The sequence below is a fragment of the Populus trichocarpa genome, chromosome 7 (assembly GCF_000002775.5).
Source record: "Populus trichocarpa isolate Nisqually-1 chromosome 7, P.trichocarpa_v4.1, whole genome shotgun sequence".
Taxonomy (NCBI): domain Eukaryota; kingdom Viridiplantae; phylum Streptophyta; class Magnoliopsida; order Malpighiales; family Salicaceae; genus Populus; species Populus trichocarpa.
Genome location: NC_037291.2, coordinates 11,174,236 through 11,196,104, shown reverse-complemented (window position 1 = coordinate 11,196,104; position 21,869 = coordinate 11,174,236). Strand labels below are relative to the sequence as shown.

The 21,869-nt window shown below is 35.9% G+C and overlaps 2 protein-coding genes across 4 annotated transcripts; both read left to right on the top strand.

Moving 5' to 3' along the window:
* Window positions 1-842: 842 nt before the first annotated feature.
* Window positions 843-2,818, top strand: LOC7456931 (60S ribosomal protein L30). Its single transcript, XM_006380387.3, has 6 exons — window positions 843-988; window positions 1,064-1,108; window positions 1,243-1,348; window positions 1,464-1,565; window positions 2,394-2,462; window positions 2,563-2,818. Exons 2-6 carry the CDS (start codon window positions 1,088-1,090, stop codon window positions 2,601-2,603), a joined length of 339 nt encoding a protein of 112 aa, XP_006380449.1. The 5' UTR covers window positions 843-988; window positions 1,064-1,087; the 3' UTR covers window positions 2,604-2,818.
* A 2,363-nt stretch (window positions 2,819-5,181) lies between these two features.
* Window positions 5,182-21,170, top strand: LOC18100965 (uncharacterized). Of its 3 annotated transcripts, XR_002983010.2 has the most exons (8): window positions 16,101-16,609; window positions 17,078-17,325; window positions 17,447-17,602; window positions 17,741-17,900; window positions 18,026-18,168; window positions 18,529-18,564; window positions 19,506-20,391; window positions 20,486-21,170. XR_002983010.2 is itself a non-coding variant. In XM_024605906.2 (7 exons), the coding sequence occupies exons 1-7, from the start codon at window positions 16,534-16,536 to the stop codon at window positions 20,256-20,258; spliced, it is 1,572 nt and encodes a 523-aa protein (XP_024461674.1). In that variant the 5' UTR covers window positions 16,101-16,533; the 3' UTR covers window positions 20,259-20,407. The 3 variants fall into 3 exon arrangements, 2 of the variants coding, with proteins under 2 accessions (XP_052310267.1, XP_024461674.1); XM_024605906.2 differs by lacking the exon at window positions 20,486-21,170 and having other exon boundaries at window positions 19,506-20,407; XM_052454307.1 differs by lacking the exons at window positions 16,101-16,609; window positions 17,078-17,325; window positions 20,486-21,170 and adding an exon at window positions 5,182-5,229 and having other exon boundaries at window positions 19,506-20,407.
* Window positions 21,171-21,869: the final 699 nt, after the last annotated feature.

The window sequence follows — 21,869 nt, the reverse complement described above, 5'->3', positions numbered from 1 at the left end:
TTTGATAGATATCAATCCAAAAATATATAAAAATTTCTTAGATTTAATAAATAATAAGTAAAATATAGATATTATTAAACTTGATTTAAAACCCATTTTTGAAGTGTGTATTTATATATTAAATGATAAAAAGACAAGTATTGTTAATATATATATATGTGTTTTATAATAATATTAAGGTATGTATATATCATATTGTATTAAAAAATCTAAATATTCAACAAAAAAAAAAATATATATATTAACTATTTTACTTTTTATTTATTAATAAATAATATTATATAATGAATACTTCATTGGATACCTGAAATAAGCAGGGTAATTTCTCTTTATTGTTGAAATTAATAACAAATAATTAATTGAAAATCTTGATATAATGATTAATTTAAAAATAAATAAATTAAAGAATCATGTTAATAACATCTTAGTTTCACCTTAAAACACCTTTCACACCTTACAAACATATTTTTCATTTGAATAACCATATTATTATTATTATTATTTTTGATTTACGTGGGTGTCCGGGCCAGCTTGCGCGCACCACGACTAATCCCACGGCCCACTGAACATCCTGCAAACCCAGTAGGCATGTAAGGCACCGCGGGGATGATAGGCGTGCACATGAGAACTCGAACCCAAAAGCAGCAGAAGGAGACAAACCCCTCCCGCCGCCATGCCAAGACCCTCATGGATAACCATATTATTGATATTATACATCATGATGATTTTTTTTGCTATAGCCTCTTGTTTTTCTTAAACATAACTTCCCACAATTGGTAAAGCTATAGGGATATAATTGAACTAATTGTCTCTTTGAGGACTAAACAGATTGAAGCAATAATCAACACACGTGACCTGCACACGGGTAAGCAAGCCGTTTATAACCTAAAAAATACACAAACCCTACTTCCTTCTCTCTATAACTGCCGCCAAGCTTCTGGTGTTTCTTTCTGCTTCAGATTCTCAATCGCAATAAACCCTAACCACCGTAAGCCCATTTTTACACTTTCTTAGCATTTCAATAACACAAATTCGACCATTTTAACCTAATTTTCTATTCCAGGAAAACTAGCCAAACAACATCGAAATGGTGACGGCAAAGAAAACTGTAAATCCCTTACTCTTTTTGTTTTAAATTTTTAATTCCTTTTATTTCACTTGTTTCATTGAAAATCTTGAATATTTGTATTAATTTTTTGTTATCTGTTTTCTGCGTTTGTTTTGTTGGTATGAATATTGTAGAAGAAGACCCATGAGAGCATCAACAACAGATTGGCTTTGGTGATGAAGAGTGGAAAGTACACTCTTGGTTACAAAACTGTGCTTAAAACTCTGAGGAGCTCTAAAGGTGTTTTCTTTTTTCCTTATTACAAGTTTTTATTTCTATGTTTAAGATCTTAATTTTGATTTTTGATTTCTTTTCTGTTTAATTTGAGGTTATTTGGTGATTGGTCATGATGCAGGAAAATTGATTTTATTATCAAACAATTGCCCACCTTTGAGGAAATCTGAGATTGAGTATTATGCTATGCTTGCGAAGGTTGGGGTTCATCATTATAATGGAAGTAAGTGTTTCCTTCTATGAGTTTTATGTGTTTTAGATTCAGCATCTCCTCTGTTATCGGTCGGGTTTTGATAGAAAAGGGTTTTGGTCTAGTACTGGTAGCCATGTATGCCTTTTGTGTCTGTGTATTCCCGCAATTTTTTTTTCCTTTATAAAGGTTTTGCAACCTTGACCATGTTTAAAACTTTGAATTTGATTGACTCGATTGTTACCACACTTTCAGCCAGTGCAGCCATTGTAGTCTCATTGTTAGACACTTGAGAGTTCTAAGAAGTTCTTATTGGTACATGGAACATATTGTCTTAAACTTGCTACAATCTGAAGTTACATGCCTAGACAATCTATGTTAGTAACTTGCACAGATAGCTTTGAGATGACATGTTGACCAATTTAATCATCTGTAGAACTTGTTATGGACTGTTTGCCTTTAATTTTTTGGTTTTGTTGCGCAACCATGCAGTAGCTAGTTCATGCATATAGTTACCTAGGCTTTGCATATTTTTGGGAAGAACTCTAGGAGTACCCAATACTTGGTGCAGGATCCATTTAAAGTTAAGTCCATGGTCAAATTGATATGGAACACATTATAGTTTATACTATTTTCATTTCCATTTTCATATGTTGTTTCCATTTTGTTAAAACACTTGAATCATAATGTGATTGTCAATTTGTCTATATGGCTTCATTTAAGAGGGTTTTGTACTGAACTGTGCGTGCACCAAGAATACTGGAGTTTTCCTACATAGTTCTTGCATGACACCTGAACCAATGATTTTGAAACTGAACTGTCTTTACCTGGCTTAATTCTTGTACTTTTTTCTTTTTACAGATAATGTCGACTTGGGAACTGCTTGTGGCAAGTATTTCCGTGTATCTTGCCTGAGCATTATTGATGCAGGTAATACATGAAAGAAATTATTGTGTTTTGAACTTAATATTTTCTATTGGTTGATGCCATTGACAGTTGCCTGAACGTCACTCTTTTCTTTGTGGAATAGGTGATTCTGATATTATCAAGACAGTCCCTGGTGATCATTGAGCAGACTTTTCTTCTGGTTCCGTTATTTTACAGCAGAAATATGTTTTATTTCTTTAGATTTTCCCCATCTTTTTTAGAATATTTTGGAGTCTATAACACTCATCTTTCATCCCATCCTTCAGTTTTGGATTTTATTCCCATCTGTTGTGAACTGCTGTGTACTGAAGTGGCAAATTTTGATTCAGTTATTGATACAGCAAGCTTTTTATTATGAAGTATTAGTTTTCTGAAACTACCCATCTAGATATACCTCTAATCATACACGATTTTAGTGTAACAGTTAAAAAACGAAAAACTTTGTTGATTCTCCTTTCCATTCTATTAACAGCTCTGTGGGTTCAATTCAGTATTGCTTTTCTTCGGTAGCTTTTGGTTAGACATGTGCTTGGTGAACTAGCAATGGTCGACCCAATGGCTGCAGTCTTTATGTGCTGGCTTTCCTGTTAAAGCAATCTGGTACATGAGAAAGTTTGGCCAGCATTATTAAGGCTCAAGGATTGCGCCTCAAGAGAGGGGTTTGTACGGGTAGAATTATTTTCCGGCGCATAATCATCTGTTGACGATCTTCCCCTCCATTATTATGATATTTGGCGATTCCATCTGTGATGCATGTTGCCTCATTTCGGTTTTTGGATGAATGTGTTAATTTTAGAGAAATCACATTGTAGTCGAAAAGTAGGCGATGATAGGATATAACAAACACTAATTGTTTATTATTATACTCGTGATTAACATTATATCCTATCCCATAATGATGTACGTGAATGTAATGTCATGGTAAAATTACCCTACATTTTACTCCATTTTAACCCCGACTTCTCCGACAAAGATTAGGGTTTTCTAAGGTAGTTATGGCTGTCCTTCAAATATGTCATCAATTGCATGATTCTAGAAGCTCATTTACCGTTACACTAACTAGTTGTTGGCCTTGGAAGATAGAGGAGTCAAATGTACCGTTACACTAACAATTGTGTTTTTATTTTTTATGCAAATGGTCTAGTTGAAGTGAGTTTTTAACATGTCCTAATAGTTTATTATCTATCTTATGTTAGTTTTTTATTCATCTTATGGAATATTAGTCACAAAATAAAATAAAATAAAATAAAAACATTTCTCCCTCTCTCTACGCATTCTTCTTTCATGACCTTTTTCTTTTTTCTTTGGTGACTTCGAGCCTATTTATTTTTGTGTTTTAAAAATATTTTTAAAAAAATTATTTTTTTTGTTTCAAATTAATATTATTTTTTGTATTTTCATATCATTTTGAAAAAAAATTATCTTTTTTTTCATGACCTCTTTTTTTTTTCTTTGGTGACTTTGAGCTTGTTTATTTTTGTGTTTTAAAAATATTTTTGAAATTTTTGATTTTTTTTTGCTTTAAATTAATATTATTTTTGGTATTTTCATATCGTTTTGATGTACTGATATTAAAAATAAAAAAAATATTATTTTAATTTATTTTTAAACAAAAAATACTTTAAAAAATAACCGTTATTACAATATCAAATAACCTCTTAGTCTTTAATCGAGGTTGTAATCTTTTTTCATAACATTGAGTTTGATGCGCAATCAGTTTTGTTAATTTAAATGGAAAAAAATATTAAAAGAAGGATAAATAGAAATTCAATTATTTTATAATGATAAAATGGATATGATAAATTGAAAACCATCATATTAGGAATCTAAACCAACTGGCATCAACTTACCAACTAAACCTTTTTTTGTATGAGATTTATTTGTTATTATTATATTATTGATGATAAATTAGTTTTTTTATATTTTAAATAAACGATGTAATGACTTGTATACCCTTAAGAGTAAAAATAATTAAAACTAGGGTTAAGAGCTTTTTGCGATTTGAATACACAATAAAATGACCATATTACCTATAAAAATATAAATAAAACTTACAGTTAGAGGCACTTAGGTCTTTTCTATATGGTTTTTTGTAATTATTTATTTTGAATAAGGAGTGATTTAGTATTTTAAAAAATATAAAAATAATTAAAAAAGTATTAGATGGAGCATATGTAGCACATGTCACCAAGTGAAAGGAACCATGCTTTTTAGGCGACACATACCCATAGCCAAACATTGCCATCCACAATGCGTTGGAAGCGGAGCATCGTCCTTTTCATGGTGTGGGGTGCATGTCCATGACATAAGCACAATTGATGAACTTTTTTTTTTTTGCTCTCTTCTAACCTAAAAATTCTTTCTAGTCCTTCCAAAAATTAATTGTCTTTTAGTTTGTATTTGTATTAAATTTAGTCTTTGGACTTGTTTGGTATTGTGGTCACAACACTGTTTGTCTAAAATTTAAATTTTTTCTAATTAAAATTAATTTTTTTTAGTATTTTTGAATTATTTTGATATGTTGATATCAAAAATAAATTTTAAAAAATAAAAAATTATTTTAATATATTTTTAACAAAAAAACATTTTAAAACACAACTTCTAACAAACTCACAAACATACACTTCATTCTTTTAATTACTTTTTTTTTCTTCATTTTTGTTCCTAGCATTTTATTTGATTACCGAGTTTGGGAAAGCTCTTCCTGCGGAGCTAAAAACTGTAGTTGAGAAAGGTGATGACTGTTGGCAAGATTGCAGTCTCTAGATTGGTAAGATGTTAGTTGAGCATTGACAGGTATAAGATGCCATTGATGTGCTTAATGGTGTAGTGTCTTTTAAGAAAGTTTGAGCGATGATTAGGATTATTAAACTTGTGTTTGCAGAATCACCAGGTGAATTATACAAGAAGAAAGGAAAGTATTTGGTCACGTTCCCGGAGCCTCAAAGAGGTAATTCTTGGAGAAGATGCTCCTCCACCCTTGGAGTTCAGCAAAAACCGTTCACGCTCCGTCAAAATTACAAAACGAGATTCACGATCCACTAGAGCGGTCAGACCAAGGAACTAGAGGATGAAGGGAAGGAACTAGAGGACGAAGAGAATCTTTCGAAACAAAGCACTGGGAAACTTAGATCACTTGAAGTAGAGTGGTGCTTTTGTCTCTGTTTAAAGAAGCTCTACACGAACAGGTATCTGATTGTATCATCACCTTAATAGTTGTTTAAATGTGAATTATCAACTTATGCATAATTTGCCATCATATGAAGTGTTTGGGTAGAGAGGAACTCTAGAGAATCTGTGATAAAATTGTTATTTGGCCATTTTATGGAGCAAAGTTGCAGGAGCTTCTAATGGAGTTTCTCCGGCAGATGTTCAGCGTGATTGAAATGCTCTTCTAGTATTCTTCTTGTTAGCTATTTGGAGACAAGCAATGTCCCACCTCCACTATGTGCTTAGTGGGAATACCTAATCTCCACTTAGCACAAGTGGAGGCAAACGGTGGGCATAAATCATGGCATTTATGCCCTTCACTCTTAGCTTAATATATATGTATGCTCAGTGAAGAGCTGTTGAGTCTGTGTGTGAAGAACGCAGTGAAGAGTGAAAACACAGAGAGAAAAACGTGAGAGAGAGAGCTTGAGTTGAGTAGAGAAGATTTTCTCCTCCTCCTTGTTTTGTTGTTTGTATTGTTTCTAAGCTTGATTAATACAAACCAGTAGCTCCGTGGAGTAGGCAAGTTGCCGAACCACGTAAATTTGTGTGTGTTTGAGTTCTGGACTTACCCAACAACTGGTATCAGAGCTTGTTCTTGAAAAAGAGGGTGTTTGATCCAAACTCAAAAATAAAAGTTCTCAAAACGTGTTTTTGACATTACCATCGCGTAGAGGAAGACGAGACGCATTCACTGGTGAACACCCGGCGAAGAACCGACGACAGCACTGCCCACGCGCGACCACTCGCGCCATGCTCTCCACGCGTCGTCTTCACCCGATTGTCTGCAACTGAACCGGGTTGACCCGCCACGCCAGCAGCCAGTCATCTGCCACGCCAGCAATTCTGCACAGTCATCCGCCACGTCATCAGACACGTCATCAACTGCCACGTCAGCAACAAAAGTGAGTGCATTTGCCACGTCATCTAAGGTGGGCCCGGATTGCTGACGTGTATGACACGTCATCTAGCCACGTCATCACAGTGGGTTTTGATTAAGTGTTTCTCAGACACTATTTCCGCCTGACACGTGGCTTCATCAGCACCGTCTGTTGACCTGAAACTTTGACTGTTAATATCTGAGCCATCCGAAGTCCGATTGGGGTGATCTCAGTGTCGTTTCCAATAGTTTTGGCCGTTCCGGACACATCTGTAAGGTCAGATTTGACAGATTCAAATCCAAGACATATTAAAATGGCAGATGAAATAAAAGCTGCGGGAATTGAAAAATTTGATGGAACAGATTTTGGATATTGGAAAATGCAAATTGAAGACTATTTATATGGAAAGAAACTTCATCTTCCTTTGTTGGGGAGCAAACCAGAAAATATGCCAGAAGAAGATTGGCAACTTCTTGATAGACAGGTTTTGGGCATTATCCGGCTATCCTTGTCGAGAAGAGTTGCTCACAATGTTACAAAAGAAAGATCCACTGCAAGACTAATGGAAGCTTTGTCTGGGATGTATGAGAAGCCCTCAGCAAATAACAAAGTGCACCTGATGAAGAAGTTGTTCAACTTGAAGATGACAGAAAGCACCTCTGTGACACAACATCTCAACAACTTCAATACCATTACAAATCAATTGTCATCTGTTGAGATTGAGTTTGATGATGAGATCCGTGCACTCATTTTGCTAGCTTCACTTCCAAGCAGTTGGGAAGGTATGAGGACAGCCGTGAGCAATTCAGCTGGAAAATCCAAACTGAAATATGATGACATCCGAGACTTGATTTTAGCTGAAGAAGTGCGAAGGAAAGACTCAGGTGAAAGTTCAAGTTCAGGATCAGCTCTCAACATTAACACTCGAGGGAGGAGACAAGATAGAGGCTTATCCAGAGGCAGATCCAAATCAAGATACAGAAGTAAAAGCAAGTTCGGACCCAGAAAGCAGGTTGAATGTTGGAATTGTGGCAAACCTGGTCATTTCATGAGGAATTGCACAAAACCGAAAAAACCTGAAGCTGACTCTGCAAACGCCACTACAGACGAGGTACAAGATGCTTTGATTCTTGCTGTGCATAGTCCTGTTGATGATTGGGTTCTTGATTCTGGTGCTTCATTTCACTGTACACCACACCATGAAATGATGCAAAACTATATTGCTGGAGATCACGGTGTAGTCTATCTGGCCGATGGACAACCATTGGATATTGTGGGTATAGGAGATGTACAAATCAAGACAATGAATGGATCTATATGGAACTTGCAAAATGTAAGGCATGTTCCTGATCTAAAGAAGAAGCTGATCTCGGTCGGACAACTTGATGATAGTGGTCATTCAATCCTTTTTTCTGGAGGTATGTGGAAGGTTTCAAAGGGAGCAATGGTTTTGGCTCGTGGAAAGAAAACCGGCACCCTGTATATGACCACAAGATTTGCAGACATTATTGCCTCTACTGAAGCAGAAAATCAAGCACATCTATGGCACTGTAGACTCGGCCATATGAGTCAAAAGGGGATGAAGGTACTTTAATCGAAGGGAAAGCTGCCAGAGCTTAAAAATGTTGATCTAGACATTTGTGAAAGCTGTGTTCTTGGAAAACAGAAGAAGCTCAGTTTCTTAAAGGTTGGCAGGACCTTAAGACCAAGAAAGCTAGAACTGGTACACACAGATTTATGGGGACCGTCTCCAGTAGCATCTCTTGGAGGTTCTCGGTATTACGTGACTTTCATTGATGATTTTAGCAGAAAGGTATGGGTCTACTTTCTGAAAAATAAATCTGATGTGTTTGAAACATTCAAGAAGTGGAAGGCTATGGTTGAGACTGAATCAGGTCTGAAGTTGAAATGCTTGAGATCCGATAACGGAGGAGAATACATTGATGGAGGTTTCAAAGAGTATTGTGCTGTTAATGGTATCAGAATGGAAAAGACCGTTCCAGGCACACCGCAACAGAATGGCATTGCTGAACGAATGAACCGGACCATCAATGAACGAGCTAGAAGCATGAGGTTGCATTCAGGGCTACCTCAAACATTCTGGGCTGATGCAGTTCATACTGCAGTTTACTTGATCAACCGTGGACCATCAGTTCCTTTGGAGTTCAGATTGCCCGAGGAAGTATGGAGAGGAAAAGAGGTACAACTCTCTCATTTAAAGGTCTTTGGGTGTGTTTCCTATGTGCATATAGATTCTGATGCTCGCAACAAGCTAGAAGCCAAATCCAAGAAATGTTTCTTCATTGGTTATGGAGATGAAGAATTTGGATTTCGGTTCTGGGATGATCAGAACAGAAAGATTATCAGAAGCAGGAACGTGATCTTCAATGAGAAAGTTTTGTACAAAGACAGATCAAGTGCAGAAACAGATATGACTGATTCAGATACAAGTCCATAAAGATCTGAATTCATAAGATTAGAAGGCCTTCCCGATGTTACTGAGCAGAACAACAATCAAGAGCCTTTACAAGAAGACTCAAGCATATCTGTACCCGCTACTACACAAGAAGAAGCGGAGCAAATTGAACCAGCTGTTCGCAGGTCTTCGAGGACGATAAAGCCCCCGCAACGGTTCACACTTTTACTGAATTACATTTTGTTGACAGATGGTGGTGAACCGCTAAGTTATGAAGAATCCTTACAAGATGGAAACTCAAGCAAGTGGGAGTTAGCCATGAAGGATGAGATGAGTTCGTTGCTGAAGAACAAGACTTGGGAGCTAACCACACTGCCTGAAGGAAAGAAGGCTTTGCAAAACAAGTGGGTTTACAGAGTAAAGACTGAGCATGACGGAAGTAAACGGTTCAAGGCAAGACTTGTTGTCAAAGGGTTTCAACAAAAGAAAGGCATTGACTACTCTGAGATATTTTCTCCAGTTGTGAAGCTCACAACAATCAGAGTTGTTCTGGGGATAGTAGCTGCAGAAAATTTACATCTTGAACAGTTAGATGTAAAAACAGCATTCCTTCATGGTGACTTGGAGGAAGATATTTACATGCAACAGCCAGAGGGGTTTGCAATGCAAGGAAAGGAGAATCAAGTCTGCAAGCTACAGAAAAGCCTATACGGTTTAAAGCAAGCTCCAAGACAGTGGTACAAGAAGTTTGACAACTTCATGTGCAGTTCCGGGTATACAAGATGCCAAGCTGATCATTGTTATTATGCCAAACATTTTGACAACTCCTACATCATTCTACTATTATATGTAGATGATATGTTGATTGCAGGATCCAGCATTGAGGAGATTGATAAGCTGAAACAACAGTTGTCAAAACAGTTTGAAATGAAGGATCTGGGAGCTGCTAAACAAATACTTGGCATGAGAATCTTCAGAGATAAAGACAAAGGCGTACTAAAGCTTTCACAAACAGAGTATGTCAAGAAGGTTCTCAGCAGGTTTAGTATGGATAATACTAAACCAGTAAGTACACCACTGGGGAATCATTTCAAGCTCAACAAAGATCAGTCACCAAAAACTGAGCTAGAATGTGGATACATGGATAAGATTCCATACGCCTCAGCTATCGGCTCTTTGATGTATGCTATGGTCTGTACCAGACCAGACATTGCCCATGCAGTGGGAGTTGTAAGCCGATATATGAGCAATCCTGGAAAGCAGCATTGGGAGGCGGTGAAATGGATCATGAGGTACTTAAAAGGTTCATCGGAGACATGTCTTACCTTCACAGCTGGTGGTTTGAAACTTGAAGGTTTTGTAGACGCTGATCTAGCAGGAGATGTTGATAGCCGAAAGAGCACTACAGGATATGTATATACTCTAGGAGGTACTGCTGTTTCCTGGAGTTCTACCTTGCAAAAGATCGTCGCTCTTTCAACAACAGAAGCTGAATATGTTGCAGTCTCGGAATCTGCAAAAGAGATCGTATGGCTGCAGAGTTTTCTGAAAGAATTGGGCAAGATGAATGGAAAGGGTACTTTGTATAGCGACAGTCAGAGTGCAATCTTCCTTGCCAAGAATCCAGCATTTCACTCCAGGACGAAGCATATTCAGATCAAATATCACTTCATCCGACAACTGCTGGATGACGAGCAACTAATGCTAGAAAAGGTCTGTGGAAGCAAGAATCCAGCTGACATGTTAACCAAAGGAGTTACACTTGATAAACTGAAGTTGTGCAAAACTTCAGTTGGTCTTCAAGGATAAAAGATATTTTTTCATTGTTTGTCTCCAAGTGGGAGATTGTTAGCTATTTGGAGACAAGCAATGTCCCACCTCCACTATGTGCTTAGTGGGAATACCTAATCTCCACTTAGCACAAGTGGAGGCAAACGGTGGGCATAAATCATGGCATGATTTATGCCCTTCACTCTTAGCTTAATATATATGTATGCTCAGTGAAGAGCTGTTGAGTCTGTGTGTGAAGAACGCAGTGAAGAGTGAAAACACAGAGAGAAAAACGTGAGAGAGAGAGCTTGAGTTGAGTAGAGAAGATTTTCTCCTCCTCCTTGTTTTGTTGTTTGTATTGTTTCTAAGCTTGATTAATACAAACCAGTAGCTCCGTGGAGTAGGCAAGTTGCCGAACCACGTAAATTTATGTGTGTTTGAGTTCTGGACTTACCCAACACTTCTATGGATTTTTCCAGTGTGTTTGTGAGTGAACGAAAGCGCATGTTTATGCCATTCTACTCGCTTAAATCTTGACTTCTTTATGAGGGTGTTTGAACTCAGATGCATGTTTTATTTTGTTCATTCTGGGCCTTGAATATTTATTATGTTTTCACGTATTTTATGCTGGGTTCCGATAAACAAGGGACATAGACGTAGAATTTGAAGGTATGCTGCTCAGTCTATCACGATCATCTTTTGCTTATAGAATAGAGATAATACATTCATGCAGCAATACATAATCTACTCAATTGTTAGCCTTTTGAATGCTATATGCCTTTGCAGTGATCTGATTATACAAGCTTGGCTGCTAACATCTCTTTGATAAACCTATTTTTAACGGGTCTAAAAAACTCTTATGATCCTCTTCCCTTAAACATGTTCAAGGGAATAAGCATGCTCTAAATAGGGGTTTGGTAGTATGCTAAACCCTGGGCACGATATTGCCAATCTCTTGACATGCCTATGAGAATGCGTATCCTTTCTTGTAATGTCCAAGGGAATGATTATCCTCTCTTAACACGCCAAAAAAAAAGAGATAATGTGAGTTTGACGAACATGTCAGACTTATGACATTTGAACTTCACAGTCAGCTAAGTCTAAAACAATATGGGTTTGATAAATATACCAACCCAAGACATTTGGACTTGGTAGTCAGCCAAGTCCATTGCATTTGGACTAGCCAGTTAGCCAACTTCAAGATAACACGGGTACGACAAACATGTCAGACCCAAAGTAAAGTCTAAGGTAATACGTGCTTGGCAAACATGCTTGACCCAAGTTACTTCGACTTGGTAGTTAGCTATGTCCAAGGTAACGACCATTCTTTCTTGGCATGCCCAAGGGAATGTGGTAATATGAATTTGACAAACATGTCACACTCAAGACACTTGAACTTGATAATCAATCAAGTACAAGATAATATAGATCTGACAAATAAGTATTCTGGAGTCCAAGTGAATCTAATAATTCTGGATCCATTGTACTCTGATTAATTTGGGATGCATTTGATAAATGTCAGAATAAGAAATGTTAAAAGGACTTTTTGCCTGTTGCCTATGGCCCTTGATTCAAACAACAAACCTTTGGTTTTTTGTTGTTCTAAAACAACATCAGTATTCACGTTCTCTTTTGACACCTTGTTTTGGAAGCTCAGCTAATATCCCTTTGGCATTACTGACAAGGAAAAACAGAGGCCTGCACATTCTCATAGCACTGAAATTCAATGGTTTTCACAATTTTGAATGCTTACGAGGCCAGTATGCTCTTAAGCCACTCTGTAATGTGGGCTGTCCAGATGTAATCAGTTCAATAAGCTCTGATTAATTTGCCAAGCATTGCTACTCAGAAACCCTAATCCCAGGCCTGTTTTGCCATCTAGACTCGTGTTTGTCCCCATCAGGGCTACACATCTTCATGTTGTGATGATGATTTTGAACCATTTGTTTTATTCAATTAATTTTTTTGGTCAATATCTGGTTGCACATGCACAAGTAGAGGAAGAAGCCCGCACATGTGAAGCCGGCTTGACGATGAAGACCTGTTTGGTGAACTGTTATTGTCACCATGCTTTTAAAAAAAAGATAATTTTTTTTTATTTTTTTTATGTTTTTAAATCATTTTATATAAAAATACATTAAAAAAATTATTTAAATACATTTGAAAATAAATTACTTTTAAAAAATAAATATTACTATAATACCAAACACCACTAAAGAACTCAAAAGCATCTACCACAACATCATTGCTAGTGGATTTAAATGTGAAAGTAGGACGAACATTTAGAAGGAGTTAAAGGTTGTTAATTTTATTTCGTTTCAGCTCGAATAATGAATATACCTTGTATTATTTTAAAAAATAAAACTAAAATAAATTTTAATTTACTGAAAATTTCGGGTCATTTCAGATTTTTAATCTGAATTCAATTTGAGATGTTACAAGTTTATTTCATTCGTTACATTACATATAAAAGTTTGACAAAATATTGCACCCATTATTTGTAAAAAAGAAAAAGAAAAATACAAAACGTGAAGTTTTAATGAACTAAAAAGTAGGGTGATCATTTTCGATTCGGTTCGGTTTTTATAAAAAAAATAACCAAACCAGGCTTTTTTAAAAAAACCAAAACCGAACCGGTTCAAACCAACCGGTTTCGGTTCGGTTATTTGAGAACAAAAACTGGTTTGACTCGGTTTTTTTTTCTATTTTTTTTGTTTTTTTCCAGTTCGGTTCGATTTTTTCGGTTTCAGGCTTATAAAACCGAAGCCGAACCGGTCTGTTTTTTTTTTAAATTCTAATCTGTTTAATCGATTTTTTTCACGGTTTGGTTTTTTTAATTATTCTTTTTTTAGTTTTTTTAGTTTAATCGTTTTTTTGATTTTTTTGTCCACCATGTTAAAAGGTATAACTAAGTAAAGGTTATGCTTAAATGAATTTAAATGTGTGTTTCAACTTATACATAGTAAACGTGATTTCAGAATCTCTGACATGTATACCGAAGACCTGGGAAGCATTCTTGCTGTTGTCAAAATGGCTTTGTAGTTTTTCCATTTTGAAATGTAACTTTGCGGTATAATTGCTATGATCTCAAGCAACTTCCTTTTTAATAAATCAGCAGGGGTCTCTACAGTTCTATCCCTTTTCTCCATGGCCATGTATTCGAAATAGTACTGCTCTTGTCTTGTATCCTACTCAACATACCATGAAAATAAACCGACCACCTATATAACCAATTGCTTTCTCTTCTTCTTGAGCACTTGCTGTCTCTCTGGTGTGCCTTCAGCAAGATGGGAGAATGTCATCTCTCATATGAGAGCAAGCATCATAATTGGATGGATAAAAGAAGAAGCTACAGACAATTGGAAGTAGTGATTGAGAATACATATGGCATTCCTGATATGGTGTGAATATCATGATGATGCATAGCACTCAGAAACTTGTTTGGAAAAGTTTTTCTTGTTTTTTTCCCTCGAATGTTGGGATATTTTCAACGCCAGCAAATATAGAATGACAGCAACCTTGGATGCTTCTGTTATCAGTTTTCGTGATGATTAATTTAATGGCAATGTCCAAAGCTGTATAAGTTTTTTGAAAGTTCTGTTGTCGTATTTGACATCATGGAATAATAATCTTTATACTGTCTTTCAACAAAATGAAATTGGATGGAAGTGGGGCTTACTGTAGCTTTCAAAGAACAAGGAGGAACTCTTAAGCTGTCCCTTTTGGACTGTGGATGTCATGTGAAAGAGATTACCATCAAATTAAATGGGGGAGCATCCTGGCTTTATCGAAGGTAAGAAATCGTCCTCTGATCTGTAATCCAAGATTTCCTTGAAGAGAAGTTGTTTGTCTCTGTTTTAGCATGAGAATTGCACATATCATTTCGCGGTGAATGGATTTTTTTTAAACAGTACTTGCATATGATAGATAAACACTAATGTTTGAGAAATTGTTCCCATACGTAGTCTATTTTAGAGTGTTTATTGGAAAGCTTACTTGAATGAAATGAAGATTCTTAAATGTCCACAAAATGACCAGGAAATAAGAATGGCCTTTTGAACAACACGCCAAGTTTACCACTTTTATCCCATCATAGCATCAAAAATGACAACTTCGACTGGTAAGGTTTTATCGATCCTTTATTTCATGTTTCAATAGTTTGATAAGCATCAGCTATGATTTCATTGACGCTGCCATGTTTTTGCTTTCAGTCCCTTTTTAATGAATTTGCATTTGCTCCATTTCTTGATTTTTTTCCTGCTGCGATCAGCTTGCTGACATTTCAAAATGCTTTTCGTTCTTGTTTCTACGTTAATCTCTTACGTTGACGACCGCTGCTAACAATTCTGTTTTGTTGCATGCCAGCTAGCTTTCAGGTGCTCGGGTTGCTCTTCTGCACGGTGTCGATCTCATTGGCCGCCTCCTTGTGCGCTTCTCTCCTATCAAACTGCCGCCCCTATGGCAACAATTCCAGCAGCTTTTCCTAGCCAGACCCCCTTGGCATCTCAAGTTTCGCTTGCAAACCACGTATTTCTTGGCCTCGCCAAGGCATTTTTCTTAATGTTTTTATCACCGTTGTTGTTTAGGCAAATGTCGATGCTCTTAATTTGATCTCCAAGCTCATGCTCTCCGTTAGTTTTGCTGCTTTCAACATTCCCCCCCTATGGTAGGGTACTTACTCACTCCGAGTAAATCCACGGTTAGGGAGCCATCTCGCTGCAGCGCGCGAGCAACACAACTAATGAATTAACTGTATTTGAATAAAAAAAATTTTAAAAACAAAAATAATTTATTATTGGCAATGATAATTAATGAATGAAAATATTTAAAATAAAAAAAAGAAATTTAATATAAGACATATATACATGCATCTATATTTTATTTCTCCTATAAAAATAATTAGCTTTGTGTATTAATATTTAATCAAGTTAACAACTCATTTTGGATTTATCATCTTATATATTTTTTTCATTTATAATATAAAGTAGACGCAGCATTTTTTTGTTGCTCAATTAAAAAAAATATAAAACATTAAAAAATATCCACAACATAATTATTATTATGTTCTTTTTAAGTTGGGAATTAATTTAAAATTATACCCTAGCGGCAGAAATAAATTTAATTAATATTGCTCCTGTATATTTTAATTAATATTTATAAGTTTATCAATTTATATATATATTTTAATTTATTTCATTTAATGTTAATATTATTTATTTTTCATTTAAAAAAATCATAATACAATAAAATGTGCACCTTACAATTTAACTTGAAATTCTACCGGGTTTTAAATCTAGTTTTCAGTAGCCAATTCATTTCCTTTTATTTTGTAAGGTTTTTTTATATACAAAGTACCAGAAAAAACAAATCTATAACTACCATCCCCTTTCTTTTATTTCCTGCAATGTCGTCGTTTCACCCTTCTCTCTCTATTTCAGAATTTTAGGGTTTGTTTATTTACTATCTTCGATCTGTTGTGTCCATCTCTCTCTCTGTCCAATTCATATTCCTCCCTTCTTCTCTGTATTTGCTCAAATTTGGTATACTCTAGGAAATTCTTTTGGGCAATTGAAACAACCCTTTTCTTCCCTGCTAATATTTAGGGCTTAAAGATTGGGGCTTTAAGATTGGAGTTTTCATCAGTTTGGATAGTTGTAGCTGTGTTTTTATGATTGTAACTTCTTGTTTTCAATTGGATTTATAAAGGGTCTTGCTTGGTTTCAACAATTGAAGTGTTTTCTTTTAGGGTTTGGTGGTGCCGTGGTGGGGTTTAGCGAAAGTCATTGTTTAGGGTGATATGGATAGTGTATTTAGTGAAGAGATACTTGCAGATAAGCTTTCTAAGCTCAATGGCACCCAGCAGTGCATTGAAAGTATCCTTCTTTGTCTTGTTTATTGAATTAATGAATTCTTGCAGCTTTATTTCAGTTCTTTGTATATGCCTAACAAATTGGTAACTTTTTGCGATTTAAATTGTATTTTATTCTGCTTCTGGACATCCCATTATTTGTAAGCAAGAAATTGGACACTACATTGAAAATAGTGTTACCTCGCGGAGAAAATTCTGCCTGCCTTCAATACTGTCCGCTGTGATAGAACTGATTCTGATTTTAATAGTTTTATCCTATGTTTTTTTTTAGTTTCTGGATCTATTTCAAAGTCATTGCTTGATGTATTTGAGGTCTGACTTTGATTCCTTTTCATTTGGCATTTCTACTTCAATGTTCATCAAGTTAGAGAAATGGTTCTGGCAAGTCCATCTCTGACTATCCCTGTTTCTTACAGAGAATTTTGATTATCTATTGACTTGGAATGGATGTTACCTTAACTTTATTGTATAGCTTTGTCCCATTGGTGCATCTTTCACCGAAGCAAAGCAGAATCAGTTGTAGAGACATGGGATAAACAGTTCCACAACTCAGATATGCTCCAGAAAGTTCCTCTATTGTATCTTGCAAATGACATCCTACAGAACAGTAAGCGGAAAGGAAATGAATTTGTTAAGGAGTTTTGGAAAGTTCTTCCTGCTGCGCTAAAAAATGTAGTTGAGAAAGGTGATGACCGTGGGAAGAAGGCAGTCTCTAGATTGGTAAGATGTTAGTTGAGCCTTGACAGAAGTTTAAGATGCCATTGATGTGCTTAATGGTGTAGTGTCTTTCAAGAAAGTTGGAGCATTAGGATAATTAAACTTTTGTTTGCATAATCACCAGGTAAATATATGGGAAGAAAGGAAAGTATTTGGGTCACGTGCCCGGAGCCTCAAAGAGGTAATTCTTGGAGAAGATGCACCTCCACCCTTGGAGCTCAACAAAAAACGTTCACGCTCCGTCAAAATTACAAAACGAGATTCACGATCCACTAGAACGGTTAGACCAAGGACCTTTCATTGTTTCCTTTTCTCCTCCATTTGTTTTTATGGATGCATGCACTAGTTCTATATTATCGACCTCTTTTTTTTTTCTTGATAATGTGTGTCACTGTTTTGTCGTTGCTCTGGAAACTAGAAATTGTCCATCGGAGGCGATGCTGAAAAAATAGTATCGGCATTTCATTTGGTGGTTAGTGAGCAACCCAATGAAGAGACAGAGATGAGTAATTGCAAATCTTCAGTTCGTCGTGTGAGGAAGATGGAGAAAGATGTTGATGTTGCCTGTAGTGGTAATGGTAAGAGAGATGAACTTGAAGTTAATAAAGAACCAGATTAAAGTGGTTTCTTGGAAATGCTTTTACAGCTTGAGTTTTGACTTTGAAAATTTGTGGGTCTCTGAAGCTCAACTTTTTTTACTCAGATAAAGATCCAAAACGAAAGACTTTGGCCAAGGAACTAGAGGATGAAGAGAATCTTTTGAAACAAAGCATTGAGAAACTTAGATCAATTGAAGCAAGTAGAGTAGCACTTGTGTCTCTGTTAAAAGAAGCTCTACACGAACAGGTATCTGATTTTATCATCACCTTCAGTAGTTGTTGAAATGTAAATTATTAACTTATGCATAAATTGTCATCATATGGAGTGTTTGGGCCGAGAGGAACTCTGGAGAATCTGTGATAAAATTGTTATCCGGCCTCTCTATAGAGCATATCTGCAGGGCCTTTTGAATGGAGTTTCTCCAGCAGATGTTCTGCAATTGAAATGCTCTTCTCTATTAGTTTTCTTTTCCTGTAGAGGAGGATGTCTTACCCTGCTTGTATTCTTCTATGGATTTTTCCAGTGTGTTTTTGAATGAATGAGATGCACAAGTTTGTGGAATTCTATTTGATTAAATTGTGACTTATTTATCTGTTTTTTTCCAAGGAATCTGAATTGGAGGGAGTTCAAACTCAGATGCAGGTACGAATGTTCATTCTGGACCTTGAATATTTATTCTGTTTTCAATTTTTTTATGGTGGGTTCTGATAAACACTGGGCATATGCATAGAATGTGCATGTATGCTGCTCAGTCAATCGTGATCATCTTTGCTGATAAAATAGAGATAATAAATTTATGCCATAATACACAATTTAGTTCATTGTTAGCCTTTATGAATGCTATATGCTTTTGCAGTTATCTGATTATACATTCTTGGCTGCTAACATCAGTTGAGACTGTTTTCATGTTTAGTTGGCAGCCGTAAATTTCTGGAAATATAGATGTATGAGATTAATATCTGTATTATAAATATTAGCCTATAAACTTGTTGAGTTAGGGTGAACTTTTATCAACAATATCTGAAGGGATTTTTAATGTTTAGATAAAAGTTCATACCTTGTGTCATTAAGAGTTTGAGCGGACTTACTAATGGTAGATCCTTGATATCCTTCCTTTGTACTCTGAAATTCCAACATATAAAACGTGAAAAAGATTTTTTACTGTTGCCTATAGCCCTTGATTCAACCAATAAACCTTTGATTTTGTATTGTTCTAAAAGAACACCAGTCTTTGCATTCTCTTTTGACACCTTGTTTTGGAAGCTCAGTTAATACACCTTTTGTATTTCTGACAAAGAAATACATTGGCCTGCACATCCTCGTAACATTGACATATTCAATGAGTTTTCACAATTTTGGATGTTTCAAGGCCAGTATGCTTTGAAGCCACTTTGTAACGTGGGCCCTATAGATGCAATCAGTTCAATAAGTTCTGATTAATTTACTGAGCATTGCTGCTCTGAAATCTTAATTCCAAGCCTCCTTGGCCATCTAGACTCATGTCTGTCCCCATCAGGGCTATCTATATCTGATGATTATTGGGGCATTTGTTTTATTCAATTAAAATTTTTGGTCAATTTCAGGTTGCTCAGGCACAGGTAGAGGAAGCCAGCAACATGCGAAGGCGGCTTAATGGTGAAGAATATGTGTCAAAAGCATCTACTGCAACAACAGTATCAGTTGATTCAAATGCAAAAGCAGGACAAACACCTAAGAGGACAGCTGCTGATATTGCTGCTGAGGTTGCAGAAAAGCTTGCAGCTTCCTCATCTTCTCAAATGATCATGCACTCTGTTCTCTCTTCGTTTGCTGCTGAAGAAGCAAAGAATGCTCAATTAACGAAGGCCTATGATTCATTGTCAAAACCGGAAAACTCATTGCCTGTTTCAGATCCAAATGTTTTTATGCCAGCCCAACCACTTGCTGCTCCAACAACACACTCGTATCAGTCAGTTTTGCTGCCCCAACCTTCAATGCAGAATCAGACTCCAAGTGCTCAAGCTCAGTTTCACATGCTTCCCAACCAATCCTCTCAGCAATATTTACAGCCAGCAGGAGGGATTATGACCCCATATGCTTATGGTAACATTTCTCCCTTGCCTCCAGGACCACCTCCACCACCACCCCCACCCCCACCCTATATGGTAAGTCCAATGGTGTCCATGGCGCAACAACCATCACAAATACCTCAGCAGCAACCGCTACCATTGGCACAACAGCAGGCCACAATAAACCAGCAACAACAAATGTCTTTAAACCAACAACCCCAGGGTCCTAATTTCAGGCCTCTGCGACCACATGGAATGGTGTACTATGGCCACCCTTCTCATTCTTAGTGAAAAATCATACTAATGGTGTTTTTGTTAATTTTAGCCAGAGGCCAGTTTAATTGATCTTCACGTAGGTACGCTGCTTGTAATTAGCGACCTTCCTCCTTTTCACATGAGTAGGACTTCCAGTAATGAGAAAGTAATCTTTGGCACAAGCTCTAGTTGATTTCTATTATGACATATCATATCATACACTATCTAATCGCTATTTATGCTTCATGCCGAGGTTCCAGCACCCAGAAATATGACAAGCTAAAGATATCTCGACTGGTAAGCACATATTCTTAGTTAATGAGCAAGATTGTTTAACCCTTCAAGTCTTTGGTGTGCGCTCATGCTAAGAGGACGGATGGAAAATCTCAAGACTCGTCAACAGGCATCATGCACACTGGAAACCATACAATACTCGTTGAAACAAAGGAGACCACGCAGTATCTAGACCGCGATTACAGCCCATATTATTCAGCTGCAATGCTGATCAAACATTCGTTTGAAAAACAAATTCACCCTGGCAACTGCACCTTTTATCAGCGTCAGCTAGACCTGGCCACCATCTTAGCAAGGATCATCTGTATTTAGAACTACCCTGAACATCTTGCAAAGATGGCCACCTTACGCATTTTAACACTCCAGGGATGATTGATTGGGGTAAAGTAAACATCTGAGCGCACCATTTATCTTCCACAAAGGCCCTGTCTCTTGCACAAGCATGATCAGTGCTCGAATTTCAGTGATAAACTGTTTAAAAGACTTGTATTATTTGGTTTCAAAGACAGTCAATACAGCGCTGCTCATTCTCGCTACGACACCTGCCCGTCAATAACTTTTTTTAGTTTTTATTTTATTTTATTTTATTTTTATTTTATTTTATTTTTCAACATTTAATTTATTAATATTTATTATTTTTTTAGTATTTTATCTATGAGGTTATTCTAATTTTATTTTCATGGTCACGAGATTGACAAATTAAATAGGGTTGACTTAAATGTTTTTTTGGTTGTTTTTTTTTTAATTTTGTCCTTCGTTTGATAATTTTATTTATTTTTCATTAAATTGGGTTATTCTGGATAAGTCGTAAATTTAAAATGCTAACCTGAATGAGCTTGAATCAGGGTTTTTTTAGCCTTTTTTATATTATCTTTTTTTTTTCAATTTATTTATTATCATTGTATTTTTTTTATTCATACTTATTAAACAAAATAAAATCAATGACTTTTTCTTAGGAATGCATGCATCTTCTTAGCATCATGTTTTACGTTAGAAAATTTTGGGTCAACCCATGACATAACGCAAACCCCTATCTAATATATTATTAAACTGTATACTGAATATTGTTCATTAATATTTACAAGATTTTTTTTTAATTTTAATAAAAAAGAAAATTTTCAAATATTTTATGAATTATATATAGTTATATAACATAATTATAATTTTACAAAAATAAAACTATGAACTGTCATTCAATATATAATTGTTAATATTGTCTTTTCAATAAAATCTGTTTGTATCATAAATAAGGTATATGATGGGAATAAAATCTTTATTCAAGATCTACTTACTTTTTGTACGACAATATTTAGCATTAATTTAATATTATTCTTGAATCTTTTCATTTTA